This window comes from Periplaneta americana, chromosome 17 (genome assembly GCF_040183065.1).
Source record: "Periplaneta americana isolate PAMFEO1 chromosome 17, P.americana_PAMFEO1_priV1, whole genome shotgun sequence".
NCBI classification, from domain to species: Eukaryota; Metazoa; Arthropoda; class Insecta; order Blattodea; family Blattidae; genus Periplaneta; species Periplaneta americana.
In genome coordinates this window covers 7,835,012-7,854,195 of record NC_091133.1, presented here as the reverse complement: position 1 = coordinate 7,854,195, position 19,184 = coordinate 7,835,012, and the positions used below count along the sequence as shown (strand labels likewise).

General features: G+C 36.7%; 1 protein-coding gene across 1 annotated transcript in view; it reads right to left on the bottom strand.

The window, feature by feature from the left end:
* LOC138693274 (zinc finger protein 665-like) overlaps positions 1–9,381 on the bottom strand; it is a 33,811-nt gene extending 24,430 nt beyond the window's left edge. Inside the window, exons 1-3 of the mRNA XM_069817125.1 lie at positions 9,260–9,381; positions 3,927–4,024; positions 2,844–2,978 (exon numbers count right to left, since the gene is read on the bottom strand). Coding sequence (XP_069673226.1) covers positions 2,844–2,978; positions 3,927–4,019 — 228 coding nt within the window. The 5' untranslated portion in view covers positions 4,020–4,024; positions 9,260–9,381. The remainder of the gene's footprint in view (positions 1–2,843; positions 2,979–3,926; positions 4,025–9,259) is intronic.
* Positions 9,382–19,184: the final 9,803 nt, after the last annotated feature.

The window sequence follows — 19,184 nt, the reverse complement described above, 5'->3', positions numbered from 1 at the left end:
CAAGGAGATAGGAGATGGCGAGACAGGAGTTATAAGCCTAAGAACCTTAACCTAAGAATGAATATAAATATCTAGAAGAGGAAGAAGTATGTGTCTCACCAGGCATTCGTAACAAGTCCCGTCATGTAGGCAGACATGGCAAAAATTAACAGCAGGGATGGAAAGGTGAAAATGGCTGAGATGACTGTGGGTGGTGTTCGGCATACAATGATGGCCAGCAGTGAGAAATATAGAGATGAAAAAGACGAGAGAGTGAAGGGTGGGTTATAGTAAAGTCGATAAATGGTCGAAAAGAAGAGCACGAGAGCCACCATTGCACCCCCCAGTCACCAACTTGGAGGAACCCACTTCGACTGGGAAAAGGAGTATGTTGCAAAAAAGATATGACAAGAGAACAAAATACATATTATGCACAAATTGAACTAACACAGTTTTTCTACTTTTATTTTATGTTTATGACAGAAATGTAAAATTTAATGACAGAAAATTATTCCTATAAAATATTTGCGTGATAATTATGGTATTATGCATGTTTACTTAATTTATTATTTAGGAAACATGAAAACACACTTTATATTACATGTTTTGCTAAGGTATTTAATGCACGATATATTCTCTCCCATAAAGACAAGTAAAATACGATATTTTTTAAGGGTGGCACAATATTCTAATTATACTGATCTGGCAAACCTAGCTGCGTATCAGTCATTCTCTTCTCTGCTGCTCCCACACCTGCACTGTGTTTACTGAAGGCTGACTTGTGCCATGTTCACTGAAAGTTGACTGCTGTGGACTCGCTTTTTCACTACTCTTTTCATTTTCACTTTTCCGATTTTGGCTACAACAATCTTTCCTGTTTTAATTTTTTCGCGGCACACCTGTGGATCATTTGAGTGTGCTGTGGCATGCTAGTGAAATATAGCTGTTATAGAATAACTACTTGACTGCAGTACTGAACCAAAAATTATTTATGCACGAATAATTCAATTTCTAGTCATGAATTTGGTGAATTTTTAAGTGGTTTATTTTAAGACACACTATCAGCTGCTAAAGTTATCTAGCATCTGAATGACCTGTAGGTCATAATGCTAGCAAAATGAGTCCTGGGTCCAGCGCCGAAAGTTACCCAGCATTTGCACTTATTGAGTTGAGGGACAATCATGAAAAAATCTCAACCAGGTAACGTGTACAAACCAGTGTTTGAAGCCGAGTCTGTTAGCTTCACAGTCAGACTGCTAATTGCAACTCCGTATCAGTGGACAAAGTTCGTGGAATCCACCTTTTTCTGACAATGTCTAATACTATTTCATTGCATGCCTACAAATTTTAACATTACTGGAAATATAATGGTCTCGTTTTTTTGGATTTTGACGGTATTTTTGCGCTCATAATCCAAGCAGTTAGCAAACTAATTCAGTTGATAATATAATTTTGCACACATGTGGATAGCAATGATGATAGTGACTAAATTATTCCAGTTTAGCTTCATAATTTCTGTCAGGCAAAATTATTAACTATATTATGATATGTACTAAAGCTCCAGTACACATTCTTTTCCTATGAATGTAATGATTATCATATCTGAGAGATAAAATTCGTTAGAAATTTCGTTGAACCATTTCGTCAACTTCAAAACTAGTCCTAGAATTTAAATTGAGTTGGAGTCTACCCATAATAAGGTCAAGGAAATTCAAACATTTCATACCATCTGTTTCGTTTTCCTTTCCAATTTCCGTCCTTTTTCCTTAATTTTACTGTACCCCCTAACAGAAGGCGCCCTAGACCATGGCCTAGTTGGCCTATTGGGAAATCCGGCCCTGGGCCCATGGATCCAGACATTTCTCTATCTGCATCGGAAATCTGTAGCACATCCAAGATTTCATCTGAATCTCCTTGTAATTATTTCAAATGATAGATGTAATAATGAGAGGATATATTTGAATGCTTAACATGCATGTTTGAATTCCTTTTATTGTTAATAAACGTACATAAATTAAAGAAATTGCTTCAAATATTTTACTGATTAACTATATAAAAAAATTAAGAATTAAATTTAATTACAAAAATTTAAGAGACACAAAGTTTTGGACATTTTTTTCTTCCATAAGTAGATTTTTGCATTTGTCTTTACAATAAAAAGTGTACAAAACTGTGTTTAGGAAATTCACTCCTCATATAGGTAACACCAATAAATTAAGAGATATTCAAGATGGTAACATGAGGGGCTTAACCCTATATAGCAAGATCTCATTCCTTGTCAAAAATAACTGTATTACTTAGACTTCAACAAACAAAATTTAATAACACAATCTCAAGGGAAAAAATGGAACTCTCTGCATCAAAATCCACAGTTAATTCCCGATTTACCACGAAAATCGTCTGTAGCTGCATTTAGATTGGCAACAGGCCATGATTGTTTGGCCAAACACATGCATTGAATTGGAATATATCAGTCCCCTAACTGTCCATTGTGCAACTCAAACCAAGAAATGGATTCGGAACATCTCAAAATCTGTGCTTCAGTGGCTGGTCATCATAATATCTTTGAAAAATATTGGAGTGCAAGAGATCAAATGACTTCATTGTCAAATGCCTGGCATTAGAAAACAACAACAACAGCGATTGAAAGAATTTTCTTCAAATCTTAAACGTAAGATCCATATCGCAATTCAAATTTAGGCTATTCTGAAATAAACAATCAATAGCATGCAGATAGCTTTACTGTCCCCACTGTCAACCAAAATTCGCTGTCACCATAGCTGTACAGAGAAGATTCTGTGACGAACAGAATACAAGCTAAACATTGGAAAGAAGACACAGCAAACTCAATTAGCTTCACTCACCTCAGCTTCACACTTCAGCACGGGACAGTTAATGGGCAATGTCATTTCTTCACATTTTATCTCTGTGTGATTATAGGTGTCGTCCAAGTATTCTTCCTTTATCTTCGTCACGTGTAGATCCAATAAATTCCCTTCCTGCAGAACACAGACACATTCTGAATGAGTAATATATAACAACATGACATAACCTGATCACAAGTGTTACAGATTGCACTCTGGGTCTGCATGCCAATGCTTCAATACTACTTATAGCACAGGCGAAACATTATGGAAAAATTGAAGGAAAATGGATAACACATTTTAAGAGCAGAATATGTCAGAGAGAAGGTAAGATTTCACGTATGAACGTGAATAAAATGGAGCCAAATCTGTAATGGGGTCCAGTTCACATTATGCCAACACAAGATAAAATATTGTCATTACAGTGACTAATTTTTTCTTATTCAATTTGAACATTTTATTTTGGGGTTAAACGAGCGCAGAGCGGATTCCGCCGATTTTGGAATAGACACCGACGCACTTAGGTTGGGTTAGGTTAGTTTAGGCTTTTATTATCCCGTCAAGATGAAGGTGAAAGCAATTGAGTGTGATTTTTTGTTTTCTATGTTGGCAGTTCAAGTACGTCGGTGTCTATTCCAAAATCGGCAGAATCCGCTCAACGCTCGTTTCATCTATTTTGGCACACAACTTGTCCTAAAAGTAAAGTTATAAAGTACATATCGACTGAAAAAAAATCTCAACACATGCTATTGGCGCTCAAGTGCAATTGGAGAAATATGACTTATTTGTGGCATATCAACGCAACATTTCATCAAGGCGCAGTGCATTTCATGACAATTAAGTTCGTGAAGATGCCACCGCGCGCTTACATTGGCAGCACGGTACAAACAGCTTGGTAAGGTTTCATAACCTTAAGTAGACCTACCTATGTATGTATGTATAAAATTGTATATTTTTAAGTGAATGAAAACCCGGAAGTCAATGCTGTCACTCAACATCATAACGCATTGCAAACAAATAAATAAAAATAAACAGTAATATAGGAATCAGGCAGTAGACAAGGGAGTTGAAAAATGGTCTTACATCTAGTGGAGGATTTTCCTCTTCTTTAATAGCGTCATCACATGGCTGTATTGCCAGAGGATCGACCTCATGTTCCGTCTTGATAGCATCCATTACAACTGAAAGAACAGTGTCAGAAAATTACCCCCTTGCTCTTAATACAGCTACATGTGTGATCTGCTAAACTTCAATAGCAATCAGTCTGAGACAGAAAAGTGATTAAGGTTACACATAAATTAATTTTGGACTGAAATCGTAATTGTCAAATGCGAGAATTGGCTACAAATTTTCTCTATTTCTAGCTCTATCGTTATTTCATAGTGACAAATACATGCACATTGTATATTCTATGTAGAAAAGAGTGAACCATTCGAAACGAGACATAATCTGCTGATATTCTGGTAATTTTTTTTGCATTTGCATTACAGTAACATTATAATACACAGCTACAGAAAGTAACACAATAGTGCATGCACTGGCTTGTTAATAGAAGATAATTAAGCTATGATATGATAACAATGATTTTACTATGAGCCACTAATAAGCCCGAACAATGTGTCCTGTGTTTCACAACACAGATACTGTATATTATTAAAGGCTAATTTTAGGACTATTATGACGATTACATTCAAAATCTGTTTGTTACGATATTAATGTTGTCGTAAATGTTATACTAGGCTACATTTCAAAGTCAATTGCGTAATATATCATAGTTCTGTTTCATACAGTTGAATACTCAAAATATTTAAATTTGTCTGCTTTCAGCACATTGTATTCCTCCTTCAATTCGCTGTGCTAACATGTTATATGTTTGAAGACGTCCATTTTCTTTTGGTGAACTAAAAAACTCGCCACTATACAAGCTAAACACTGCACTTCACTGCTGTAGTCAACTCTTAAACATTATAGCCACAAATTTTACTAGCGAATATCATTACTCTTTTGTTTAACATGGTTCGCTATGGACTGGTAATAAGTGATGAGCATAGTCAGCGCTGTTGTTATATATGATGATGTTCCTTTGTTCCGAGGGCATTACTTCTATATCTAGATTATACAACAAAAACAAAAGGGTATGCGGAATTGAAGTAGATATTTTTAAAAAGAAATATTTCTACTACTTTTTATCTCATCAATTCCGATATATTTTCGTATATCAAAAGCTACAGAAGTATTCATTCTTCAGTAAACGACTGCTGTAAAATTTCGTACTTGTGCCATTCATGCTCTTACTATTCTCAAGAAAAGTCTAAAAACTGAGAAGCGGCACATGCACATGCACGCAAAACTAACCTAACCTAACTTCTCACTAAAATCCTAAACTAACCCAACCTAACCTGCCACATATTTGCCTACACAAGGCATAACAAAAGCCTAAACTATCCTATCCTAACCTAACCTCTCACTAAAATCCTAAACTAACCCAACCTAACCTGTCACAGATTTGCCTACACAAGGCATAACAAAAGCCTAAACAATCCTAACCTAATCTGTTACAGTTTCGAATATGCAAACTACAATAAGTATAAATTAACCTAACCTAACCTAACCTGTCACTGAAACCCTAAACTAAAACCACCAATTCTGCCACAGATTTGCCTACACAAGGCATAACAAAACCCTAAACTATCCTAACCAAATCTGCCACAATTTCGTATATGAAACCATAAAAAACACTAACCTAACCTACCCTACCTAACGTAACCTGGCACTAAAATTCTAAACTAACCTAACCAAGCCTGTCACTAAAACTCTAAACTAACCTAACCTAATCTGTTACAGATAATTACGTAACGCATAATAAAAGTCCAAACTAACTTAACATGAAACTAAAATCCTAACCTAACCTGTCACTAGAACCCTAAACTAACCTCACCTAACCTGTCACAGATAATTACGTAACGCATAATAAAAATCTAAACTAACCTAATCTGTCACTAAAATCCCAAACTAACCTAACCTGTCACCAGAACCCTAAACTAATCTAAATTAACCTGTCACAGATAATTACGTAACGAATAATAAAATTCTACACTAACCTAATGTCACTAAAATCCCAAACTAACCTAAGCTGTCTAAAAAAACCCTAAACTAACCTAACTTGACCAGTCACAGATAATTACATAACGCATAATAATAAAGTATAAACTAACCTAACCTGTCACTAAAATCCTAACCCAACCTGTCACCAAAACCCTAAACTAACCTAACCTGCCACATATAATTACGCAACGCATCATAAAAGTCTAAACTAACCTAACCTGTCACTAAAATCCTAAACTAAACTAACCTAATCTAATCTAACCTAACCTGTCACTAAAATCCTAAACTAACCTAACCTATCAGTCACAGATAATTACCTAAGGCATAATAAAAGCCTAAACTAACCTAATCTGCCATAACACTTCATTTGCTTACCTCTACACACTTCCCTCAAGTATGAATACCAATCTGCGATCGTTGACTCCGCTACATCTGGTACATTCGTCTCATCGCACGAAAAGTTTACAGCAAAACCGTACATTATAAGAACAACTCTCATGGTTGACAATCTCGCACGACTGAAAAATGTGTTATTTGCAGCAGACAACTTAAATGTTCCATAAACCTCATGCCCGGCGTATTTATTTATTTATTTATTTTTTTTTTTTTTCACAAATAAAGAAACCGTATTTGACTCTCCTACGAAATTGAGGATACAGCAATTCCCCACAAAGTGGACACTCCATATTTGCGGGAAGCAGACCTTTCTCCCGGCACCACTGTTGCGCTTCACTTTCACTATTAAGAATGCTCAGCTTTCTAATATTAATACGATCACCTATTGCAGCCATTTCCACAACTACGAATATATATTTAAAATTCTCACTTTAACATTACAAACTAGCGCAAAACATTCGTAATGTCTTGGTATAACATGTAAGACAGCTGAAGGTGCATATCCGCAATAGGAACAGAAGTCTCTCAACGCTCCTCCCGGCACCATAGTTGCGCTTCATCTTCACTTTTAACAATGCTCAGCTTAGTAAGATTAAGACAACCACATACGGCAGTCATTTCGATAGCTATGAATATATACATTTTAAAATACCCGCTCAAACATCTCGCTGGAACATTGCAAACTATCGCGGAACTTTTGCCATGCAAACTAGAGCGAAGCGTTCGCAATGCCTTGTAAGTTATGTTGGTACGACATGTAAGACGGCTGAAAGTGCAGGAAGAGAAGTCTCTCAATCCTAGTTCAACCGAAATTTGTTTTAGAACCACGGCAAATAACCTTTCACCTCAATATAACTGCAACGATTTTTATTAATATTTGCTTGCAAAACCTGAGTTGCTGAATACAATATTTTTAACAAGTATAATTTGAAATTATCATTTGTTTCGTCTTTTAGTGTTAATTACTTTCATTTGGTATGTGTTTGTTTAAATTTAAACCAAATAAATACTGAATTTTATATAAACATTATGTCCCACTTTTTTACTGGACAGTTATTGAAATCGAACTTAAGGGCTATTACATCTCAAATCGATCGAAATATAGAGAAAATTGATCTTGCAATTTTTAAATACAATGAAACTTTTTCTGTCCGTTGACAACTGTGATACAATGCTTTGTGCAAATTTGAGGCATTAGAACTTCATAATGTTTAAATTTAAAATATTTAAATTTATCGTATTTTCATAAAATTAGCAACTTTAAACTGTTTTGGCTCCGAAACCCTTTTACCCAATGATCAAAATCATGGTTTATTTTGATGCTGAGAAATTATAGTTTATATTGACATGTAAACAGTTTTTCTTACCTTTTATGGAAATGGAGAAATTTAGATTTTTCTTCATTAAGACGCCTTTGCCCACGAAAAAATATTTTTACGGTCTTACTAATAAAAACTCTATATACAGACGTTTAACTGTCTTATACTTATACAATGAGTAGCTCGTTTATAAGTTGTGTGTAAATTTCTTACTAATAATCACTACATACGTCGTGTATAGCAGTATAACTGTTACACAGCTACGTCATAGTTTCGTCATTACTTCGTTACGAAAGGTAATAGAATATCAGAGATTCTCTATTGCATCCGATAGAGCGCTCTAGTGTGGCGTGTTAAATATCGATAGTACAACTGGCTCTAATCGATTACCACACTACATTTTGGTCAAAGAATACAAGCTACAGCAATATTATTCTAATAATTCTATGATCTTTGGTTTGTTATTCTGTAGTTACAATGTAACCATCATCATAAAATGACAGTCGATACGAACAGCTGTTAGAGGGGCGGCCATTTTTTTCGCTATATACAACGCTTAAACAAGGAGTTTCGTGTATATAACTACTGCAAAGCAATTCCCATTGTATAGTTACAGCCTGTTTACACGTCCATAGCTTATTCACGGTTTATTAGTAATGTTTTCTGTTTCAACTCTGCATAAATCTCGTATAAAAACTATACACGGTTTATTAGTAAGACCGTTAAAATATATGGTTAGATTCCGCATTGCAAGTACAAATAAACACATACAGTATTTTTTACTGGTGCACCGTTGATAAGAAAGTATTGAAAATATCAAATAAAGAAAATAAATAGTACGCGCGTGAACTAACCAGCTGACTGTAGGTAGTCGAGACAAGCAAGACCAGGAGACAAATACGTGATGTGTCGTCTAGCAGTCATGACTGGGCTAGCTTTATCACAAGTTTTCATAAACACAGGAGTAAAATGACGCCCAATGCTCGCTTATCTTCAGCTCTCGGCCATTGCGTGGGGTACTGCGCCGTTCAAGTCTAGGCGTGTTAAAATAATCTATTTAATACTCTCGAAACTTATTGCCGTGCCTGTAAGCAAACAATGCCGAATCCCTCTTAATAATGCAAGGTTTTTTCTCAATATTTTTTACATTTTTACAAATGGGCAAAAAGCCTAAAAGTAAGTAAAATCAGAGTATCTGTCTCTGTATACAATACAAATAAGTATTACTTCTTATCATAACCTACTAAATGTCAGCTTCAAAATGAGCTCCCGTTCAATGTTCTGCAGTAAATGGTTCCAGAGTTCTGAGCGCTGAAAGAGGCTTGTTTTTATAAAATACGCTAAATTTGTCGCTCAATAGTACGAAAGCCGTTTGACTTTCAATAGTATATTTTTGAAAATTCACTCTCCTTAGCACCTTGTATAAATATGGAAAAAATTAGAGTATTAAAAAAATGCGAGGTTTTTTACTGATCGATTTCATATGGAATAGCCCTTACACTCCAAGAAATTATAGTCATTCTACCCACTAATCTTGTTACAAACCTTGAAAATGACCGGAGTCTTCGGAAATTACCCAATTTAACATATACTTACCTTTGTGGAAAAATGTAATGGATTTATATAGCCTTATGTTTTTCACTGAAGCTTTAACAATTGCCAATACTAACACACAGTATTAGGAAGATTAATATTGCAACTTTAACTGCATAGTCAGAATGTGGCGATCAAGGAAGCCGAGATACCGGTTTACATTAAAGACTGTCACGCAATAATAAAAATAAAAAGGGCGCTTAAGGGATTTCGCAAAAAAAAAATGCATGATGGTTTTGTATAACTAGGCTGTTGTATATTAAATTATAGAGCTTTAAAGTGAGATATTGCAAAGACGTCTCTAGCTCGCTTCAATATTTATTTGCATCTATGGCTAATCAAAAACTGCACAAAGGTCCTTTTTTATACTGTTTTTTTTTATTATTATTATTATTTATAGAAGGGAAACTACTAAAGTCTGTGTGATGTATCTTGTCTCACTGAGAAAAGAGAGAAAAAGGACATATGTCTTACTTCGTCTGTATTGTTATGGCAATAGGGGAGTGAAGCGATGCCGTCCATCCATCCAGTGGCGGAAAGGACCAGTTGATATATTCTGTAGCGCAAAATAAAATTACAAACTATCTCTCTTCGTACTGTGTAGTTCCGTCACTGAGCTTGTCTTCTATGAAATTGATATCCGGTAGCCTGTACAATAACAAGGTTTTGAAAGGAATCCTGAAAATTTACAACCCTTCTATAATCTCCACCCTCATTTGAAGGGACTTGGTTTTATTGCTACTGAGACAAGATAAGCCTTACCAGTTATAGTGAAAGAAATCATAATAAAAAATTCAGGCTGTGCTTTTGTCGTCTATTCAAGAGACACAGAAGTCTTCACATCTACATACAAACTGGCTCCAATATGCACTATCTTTCAAGCTGAACTTTATGCCATTCAACAAGCAGTTATATGGTGCATAGAAAACAGAGCTGATTCACACATACATTCAGATTCTCAAGCAGCATTGCTCTCCATTAAAGATAAATTCAATTTAAATCCAATAGCCTCAGAAATAAGAACCAAAGTCTCAAGATATAATAACCATATTTGTCTCTCTTGGATAAAAGGACATGATGGTCACACTGGAAAGAGCTGATGAACTGGCGAAATTAGCAGCATCCAGCGAAGGTGATTTTTCATACAAAAAGTGTCCTTTATCTCGTGCAAAGGCTGAGTATATAAAACAAATAATAAATATGTGGAATTCACAGTGGAAGAATAGTAATAATGGCTCCACCACAAGAGATCTATTCTTCCCCGATGTACATAGCCGCTTAAAGTGCACATTATTTATACCTGATTTCATACTCACACAATTTGTATCCGGCCATGGTAAATTTCTTTCATATTTCAGGAGATTTCATATTAATGTAGAAAACGGAAATGAATGCATTTGTGGAAGTGAACAAACAGTAGAACATTTGTTATTTGATTGCCCACTTTATGGATATAGAAGATACAGCATTGAAATGCACCTAAATAAATGTAATATGAGCTACAATAAGCCATTTTACAACATTTTCAGTAGAAATTGTTGTCGCAAAATATTCATTAATATTTTTAACCACATCAATAGAAAATTGTAAGTGTCAATATTGTTCTTGTATTGTGTGTATTGCTATTTAAAATTTTTAACCCTAAAGTAATATGAATTGTCCATCTATGCTATGCTATAAAAGGGTGTGTGTAAATTACAAATTTACTTGTGTATGAAATATTTGTTTGTATGATTATGTCTGTATATTCCACATTGCTCTAGGACTCGGGACAACATCCTCTGTCGGCGATGCCACAGAGAGCCAGAAACACTTGCACATGTCCTGGGCTCTTGTCCGCACGGTGAAGTACTCCGTAACTCACGACACCATAGAATTCGTTCGATAATCGCCGAACAGTTTAGATCAATAAATTTTCAAGTGTTCGAAGAAGTTCACGGACTGGCAGACAATGGCAATACAAGAAGAATAGACATGATTGTCATCCTGCCAAATAACAACAATGGCTACATCATCGATCCCACCGTTAGATTTGAAAAACAAAAGAGCCAACCTGAAGATGTAAATAGGGAAAAAAAAACGACATCTATGTACGTACCGTTCCATATTTCATGGACAAATACGGTCTACAACAAATTGAAGTAATAGGCCTTATGGTTGGAGCGCGTGGAACTATTCCCGGTTTCTTCTTCCAGACCTGGCAACGTTTCGGCCTACAGAGGAAGGCAATTGATGACATCGTTCTTGCAGCTCTGAGAGGATCAATATTTATACTCCGCAACCATCAGTATGGTAAACAATGATCTTCAACTAATTAATTAGTAGCTACTTATTTATTCAGTCATTTCTTGTCATTGTTGTAAGACTCCGTTCAACTTAAATACATGTATATTATTTATACTTCCAACTGCCTATTGCTCAATATGCTCTGTCTTTGTGGCAGCCTGTTAATACAGGGAGCTGTTATCTTTTAGATAAATAAATAATTCATGCCAAATTTTATGTTATTGTTATTCAATTATGTTTTGTATTTACAGATATAATTTTTTTAATGTATTTTGTATAATTAAGCGCTTTTTTATGATTGATGTAGACTTCTCATGTTTTTGTGTTGCTAGTTGTAACTGTCGTAAAATTAAGTTTACATTTTTCTTATTCTTACATCGACAGAAAAAAAAAATGTTAAAAATATATTTATATTATATTATCTCAAATTCATTGAAAACTGTAACCCTAATACACTTATGTAAAATAGGGTTTTTATGTGGAAAATAAAAAAGGTCTTTTTTTGTACTTTTTTTTTATTTATAGAAGGGAAACCACTAGTGAAAGAAATCATAATAAAAAGTTCAGGATTTTTAATTATTATTTGTAACAACTTAAAAAGAAAGAAAAACTAAAATCTGAGAAATGAAGGTCCTTTCAAAATATTCTTCACTGAATGATTTGAAATGCAATCGGCCAATAGGTTGGTAGACAGAGAGGGAAACTGGCAACCAACGGACCGAGAGGACAGTACACATAGATATCATTATAAGATTGGATATGAAAAATGTATATACCGGTATATATTACTACTACTGTTTCAGTACCGTACATACCCGGTTTGTTGCTATGTGGTAACTGATGACAACATTGAAAACTATAGCAATCAAGACTTACAATTATAATAATAATACTGAAATAAACAAAATATGCATGAATTAACACATCACTTGTTGCAAAATTGAGTCACAGAAACTTCTTAGCCACCGGCGTAGCTATGTCGGCTAGGGTGCTTGCCTATTGAGCTGAAGTTGCTTTCGGGCGCGGGTTCGATTCCCGCTTGGGCTGATTACATGGTTGGGTTTTTTTTCCGAGGTTTTCCCCAACTGTAAGGTAAATGTCAGGTAATCTATGGCGAATCCTCGGTCTCATCTTGCCAAATACAATCCCGCGATCACCAATCCCATCGACGCTAAATAACTCCGTAGTTGATACAGTGTTGTTAAATAACCAAGTAAAAAGAGGATGTTCTTCTTGTGCACAGCCTAGCATGATATATTTCATATGCCTTCAGACAGAGTTCACAGATGCAGTCTTCTACTGGCTGGTGGTGGAAACCATGCACAGCGAAACGTGTCATCATTGTCTGAGCTCGTACCCTGCAGACATCCATTCTCTTGTCATCATCGCGTCTGTGCTGTAGAAGTCGATCCCGATTTGTCTTCTTTTTCGTTCAGGTCTGTCATAGCCTCTGCGAATGCCAGTGTGGATGGCAGTGGCGGCTGGTGGTTTGAAAATATGGTGGTGTGCAATGGATATCGAAGAGGAGTTAAACATACTTTAAAGTTTAAAACTGTGTATACCTGTGGGTGTATACATATAAAGCTAATTTATATACAATTAATAAGTAAAATGACTAAATGTAAGCATACCTATTTATACAGAAAGTCCAAAAGTGGAAGGGGTCATGGGCGGAGCTCTCTATATTGCGATTTACCCTCGTGAAAAACATTTGAGCACAAAATCGTCATCAGAATGCTACCAAGTACCAAGTGCAACGTTTTCGTTCATAAAATTCAAGTGCAGCTTTCGTAGGCTGTCGGGAGATAGCAGCACTTATTGTCAGAACGACAACTCTTAGAACTTTAAAGCAAAATACAAGCTCCTTTATGTATTGTGCCGTTTGTGAACACGTAGATTGAGAAAGTACCATAATATGCGAAATATGCGACTGTTCGTTGTACAAGCCGAATTAATAAATTTTTCATGCTTATTACTTCGGACAAATGTCTAGTTGAAACAGATACTTTCCCAGTGAATTTAGTTTCTTCTGCACTGACGTTGGTGTCCATGTCAGGGAGTGCGACAAACCGTTCGCAATGAGGAAAGGAGTAGACTACGCCTCTAATCCCCCTGTCCCCGCACTAGCCGAACATCTCTATAAACTACCTTCCCTAGGTTTTCAACATCTTTGCAAACCAAGAGGCTCAGACGCTCCTGCAGACATATAAAACATGACACCAGCTGCAGATAGTCATGAATGAAAATTGTAAAATTAAATTATATTTTTAATAGTAACAATGCCGGAACATTACTGGGGGGTGTACAAACCTGTAACCCCCTTGAGAAGCCGCCACTGGTGGATGGTAACTGTAGCTCGATCCGCAGTTCCTCTATGTAGAAGGGTTCCCTTAGTAGCAAGAAAGCAGTCTTGATGGGATGTATTTTGACACACACAGGACTCTCAGTGAAACATACAGCAGAGTTCGTATAGGTCAGTTTCTATGCGTTTCCAATTCACTGTGGGCTAAAGCAAGGAGATGCACTATCACCTTTACTTTTTAACTTTGCTCCAGAGTATGCCATTTGGAAAGTCCAGGATAACAGAGAGGGTTTGAAATTGAACGGGTTACATCAGCTGCTTGTCTATGCGGATGACGTGAATATGTTAGGAGAAAAATCCACAAACGATTAGGGAAAACACGGGAATTTTACTGGAAGCAAGTAAAGAGATAGGTTTGGAGATAAATCCCGAAAAGACAACGTATAGGATTATGTCTCGTGACGAGAATATTGTACGAAATGGAAATATAAAAATTGGATATTTATCTTTTGAAGAGGTGGAGAAGTTCAAATATCTTGGAGCAACAGTAACAAATATAAATGATACTCAGGAGGAAATTAAACACAGAATAAATATGGGAAATGCCTGTTATTATTCGGTTGAGAAGCTTTTATCATCTAGTTTGCTGTCAAAAAATCTGAAAGTTAGAATTTATAAAACAGTTATATCACCGGTTGTTCTTTATGGTTGTGAAACTTGGACTCTCACTTTGAGAAAGGAACATAGGTTAAGGGTGTTTGAGAATAAGGTGCTTAGGAAAATATTTGGGGGCTAAGAGGGATGAAGTTACAGGAGAATGGAGAAAGTTACACAACACGGAACTGCACGTATTGTATTCTTCACCTGACATAATTAAGAACATTAAATCCAGACGTTTGAGATGGGCGGGCATGTAGCACGTATGGGCGAATCCAGAAATACATATAGAGTGTTAGTTGGGAGGCTGGAGGGAAAAAGACCTTTAGGGAGACCGAGATGTAGATGGGAAGATAATATTAAAATGGATTTGAGGGAGGTGGGTTATGATGATAGAGAATGGATTAATCTTGCTCAGGATAGAGACCAATGGCAGGCTTGTGTGAAGGCGGCAATGAACCTCCGGGTTCCTTAAAAGTCAGTAAGTAAGTAAGTACAGGACTCTTTTTAGGTACGTTGCCTTCACTCTTTCCATGGCATTGAGATTTCTTCTTCTCAGATGCTCACATATGAGTTCTAGTGCGTATGTTATGATTGGGGCGATTTTTGCTTTTAATAACTTAATTGCTGTTTGTACTGAGATATGGTCCAACTGTTTGATATCGATCATAGCCTTCATCACGGCAATTGTTCTGTCCTTCACGTGAAGCATAAACATGTTTCCTGTACTCTGCAGCGTGATACCTAGGTATTTGAAGGGGTTCATTCTCTGCAGCAGTTCTCCTTCTAGCAAGATAACGTCATCTGCTGGTGGTCTACCTCCTTTGTGGAAGATCAATGACATGGTTTTCAGTAGGTTTAAGAGCATCTCGTTCGTACGAGCCTACAGCACAAGCCTGTCTAATGTGTTCTGCAGTTTTAATTTCGATGGTGACGTGACGACCATGTCTGTGTATACATACAAACTTATGTTCTCTGAAGGTAGAGATGTGACAATGTGAGCTGACGCCAAGTTGAATAACAACGGGCTCAAGGGGTCGCCCTGGAGTATGCCATTTGTCTGCTCAATCGGATCTGACTTATTTCTACTTGGTTGCTCTGCAGTACATTTCTGATGATTCGGGCGATGTATTGATTTCTTCCTATCATTGCTTCCATTTTTGTTGCCAAAATTTGCCTCTTGATGAGATCAAAAGCCTCGGTATAGTCGATAAATGCTGTATGCAACCTTCCTTTTGGACAGCTGAGCATGTCGGTGATGTCCTGCAGACATTTTATAGCTTGCATAGTTGATCTGCGATTTCTAAATCCGAATTGAAGTTCCAGAATTTTAGGTTTGACTAGGGCTGTGAGCCTCTCTTTCACTATTTTTCTGAATAGGCTACTTTGTATAGGATTACTTTGGAGATCTATACGTCTATAGCAGTTTGGGTCCCCCATGTCGCCTTTTCCTTTATACAGTATCTTCGTTTTGGACTTCCTCCAATTTTCAGGTATGCCCCCTCACAATTCAGACACTATAATGTCAACTAATCAAGATCGGCCGGCAGACCAACAAACATACAATTAAACAACTACCTGAAAATGTACATTACGGCATTTGTTATAGTTGGGTGAAAAGACATATTACATAGAAATATAAATTGGTATAATCTGTATTTCTTTATTTAACAAAAGTTTAAAATTTATGGAGACATATTAGCATCTGTGGAGAAATTCCCACAGTAATGTAAGTAGGCCCTACTGGTGATGAAAATTACACTTATATGGAATAGAATGTAGCAATATCCCATAAAGCTGTGGCTTTAAAGGTGTCATTAAAAAAAATGTCATATTTTGAGAAACCAAAGTTACTAAATATGGCAGAAAACACAAATTAGGTTTCTAAACCCAAATTTAAAAAGTTACAAAATCCAAATTTCACAAATAGCTAAAATCAGATAATTTGTAAAACAAAAAAATATAAGAGAAAAGAACAAGCAAAATATCTTCCTCTTAACAATGGTAACACAAATACTGGTACATTTTCTTATTTTGGTAATTCTGTATTTTAATATTACAAAATATCCACATGGTACTGACATGGACTATGATACTATGGACCTACAGACAGTGACATGCTACCAACTTAAGAAGATAGGTAGAAAAACAGAAAAACTTATGCTACAGACAATAATGTTCACAACTAAGAGAAAACTTTAATCGTACACAAGAAATTAAACAAGACTAATTCTACACTGAATAATTTTAACTGAGTGTAGTAATGAATTCCACAAAATATTCTGTTCTTGTAATGAGTTCCGGTAAACAAACTCATGCAGGTACAAAGGAAACAAACCTGCTAATGTAGAGGTAGTGGTGCAAATGTGGAAGCCTGCTGGTAAAGTGGAAACGTCGACTATATAGCTCAATAGGTGCTGCAGACTACCGGAAATCGTGGAAAACTATTCTTACAGTTCAAAATAACTACGGTAGAGTGTTAGCAGGCAGTTGTATTGTGTATTGTGAATGGAACATCACGCAACAATTTTCCAGCGTTTTAAAAACTTTTAGAGGTAAGTTTTAGCCCTCAAATTAAATAAGTTTATTTCATGCAATTAAATTAAACACTTGATATTTTTGGTTAACGGTTTAATTTAGCAGTTCTTTACGATTTTAAATCAAAGTTAAACATTTAAGTTTTAACCAATAACGACTCAGATTCCAATATGGCGCTGTGCTGGTAATGTGGAAATGTACAAGTGAGTCAACAGTGGAAGCGTTTCCACATTACCCACATCTAAAGCATTGTTTATAAAAATGCTATTTGCATGTTTTAGATGCCACGGACGCATATTGGACCTAAACCGAAGGCTGTTTTGAAGAAGTGGGATACCAATGACATGATAAAAGTGATAACGTCTGTAAGGGAAAAGAAAATGGGATTGAGGAAGGCTGTAAAGTTGTATAACGTGCCACAGACAACACTTCAAAGATTTGTTAATAATAATATGTCACCTGAGGAGTGTGTCAAGTTAAAAATAGGGCGTAAGACAGTTCTTCCAGCTGAACTAGAGAAACAATTGGTGGAATTTCTAGTCGAAATGGACAATCGTTTCTATGGGCTGACAAGAACAGATGTCAAAAGGATGGCATATCAACTAGCACAGGGGAATAACATTCCACATCCTTTTGGCTCTAACGTAACAGCAGGTAGAGCTTGGTTCGATCTTTCCATTAGGCGACACAAGAATAAACTCACCATCCATAAACCCATAGGAACCTCTTTCTCACGTGCTAATGGATTTAATAGAGAAGCAATAAACAAGTTCTTTGATATGCTGGAAGCAGAATATGATAAACACTCTTATCCTGCTGATCGGGTCTACAATGTGTACGAGACCGGACTCACTGTGGTTCAGAGCAAGATACCACACGTGATTGGACTAAAAGGTAAACGGCAAGTGGGTGCCATCACATCAGCAGAACGAGGATCTCTGGTGACTGTGATATGCTGCATGAGCGCTGGTGGTACGTTTGTACCACCAATGATGATTTTCCCCCGGAAAAACTGGACCGACACGCTGATGAAAGGAGCACCACCTGGAGCAATGGGCAGGTGCCACCCTTCTGGCTGGATTCAAACAGAGCTTTTCACAGAGTGGTTTGATCATTTTCTGAAAAAGACGAATCCAACCCAGGAGTCTCCTGTACTGTTGATACTTGATGGGCATAACAGCTATTCAAGAAACCTACATGTCATACAGCGCGCACGAGAGAAGTGTGTCACAATCGTGAGCATTCCTCCCCACACATCTCACAAAACTCAGCCCCTGGATAAGTCTTTTATGGGCACTCTTAAGACATACTATAGTGAGTATATCCGTCAATGGCTACATCTCCAGAACCGTCCTTTAGGACCATATGATGTTGCAGAAATTTTTGGGAAAGCATATCTTCAATGCCAGACAGCCTCTATTGCTTCCAAAGGATTCTTGGAGATAGCGATTTCATTGCTTCCACCCCTCCCCTGACTTCGCAATCTGCAGAAGACCCTCTGCTATCAAGTGATGAAAGTAGGTCTACTGTGCATAACTCAGTGATAGAAATGAATTCTGCCACGGCTAGTACAAGTCAGGCTACATTAGCTGTTGTGATTAAGCCATCTACGTCAAACGTCAATCAGCCTCGAACCGACCCACATCAACCAAGTGAAGTTGATTTACGAGAAGATGGTTGTTCCAAGTCTGCTAACAGTGACTCTCAAAAGGCATGCGTGTCTCCCAAAGACATAATGCCAGTACCTCAGCAGAAGAAGAAAACATCCAACAGAGGTCGTAAGCCAGGTTCATCAGCTGTCATTACATCTTCACCCTACAAAGCTAAACTCGAACAATCTCTAGTCAAGGCTAAAGGGATAATTGCTGTGAAACCTAAGCTCACAAAAAACAAGCCCAATAAAGGAAACAAGATTAATACATCTAAATCATGCAAAAGACGACTAATACTGGATCAGAAATCGGATGAAGAATCAACTCCATCAAACATTTCTTCAGGAGAATCAGAGTTGGACCTTCCAGTTGGCGAAACTGCTCCAACCGAAGAAGATGCCACTTGCATATTTTGTGGCAATGCTTTTTCGATCGATGTTCGAGGAGAACTTTGGATACAATGTTTAGTCTGTGAAATGTGGAGGCACTCAGA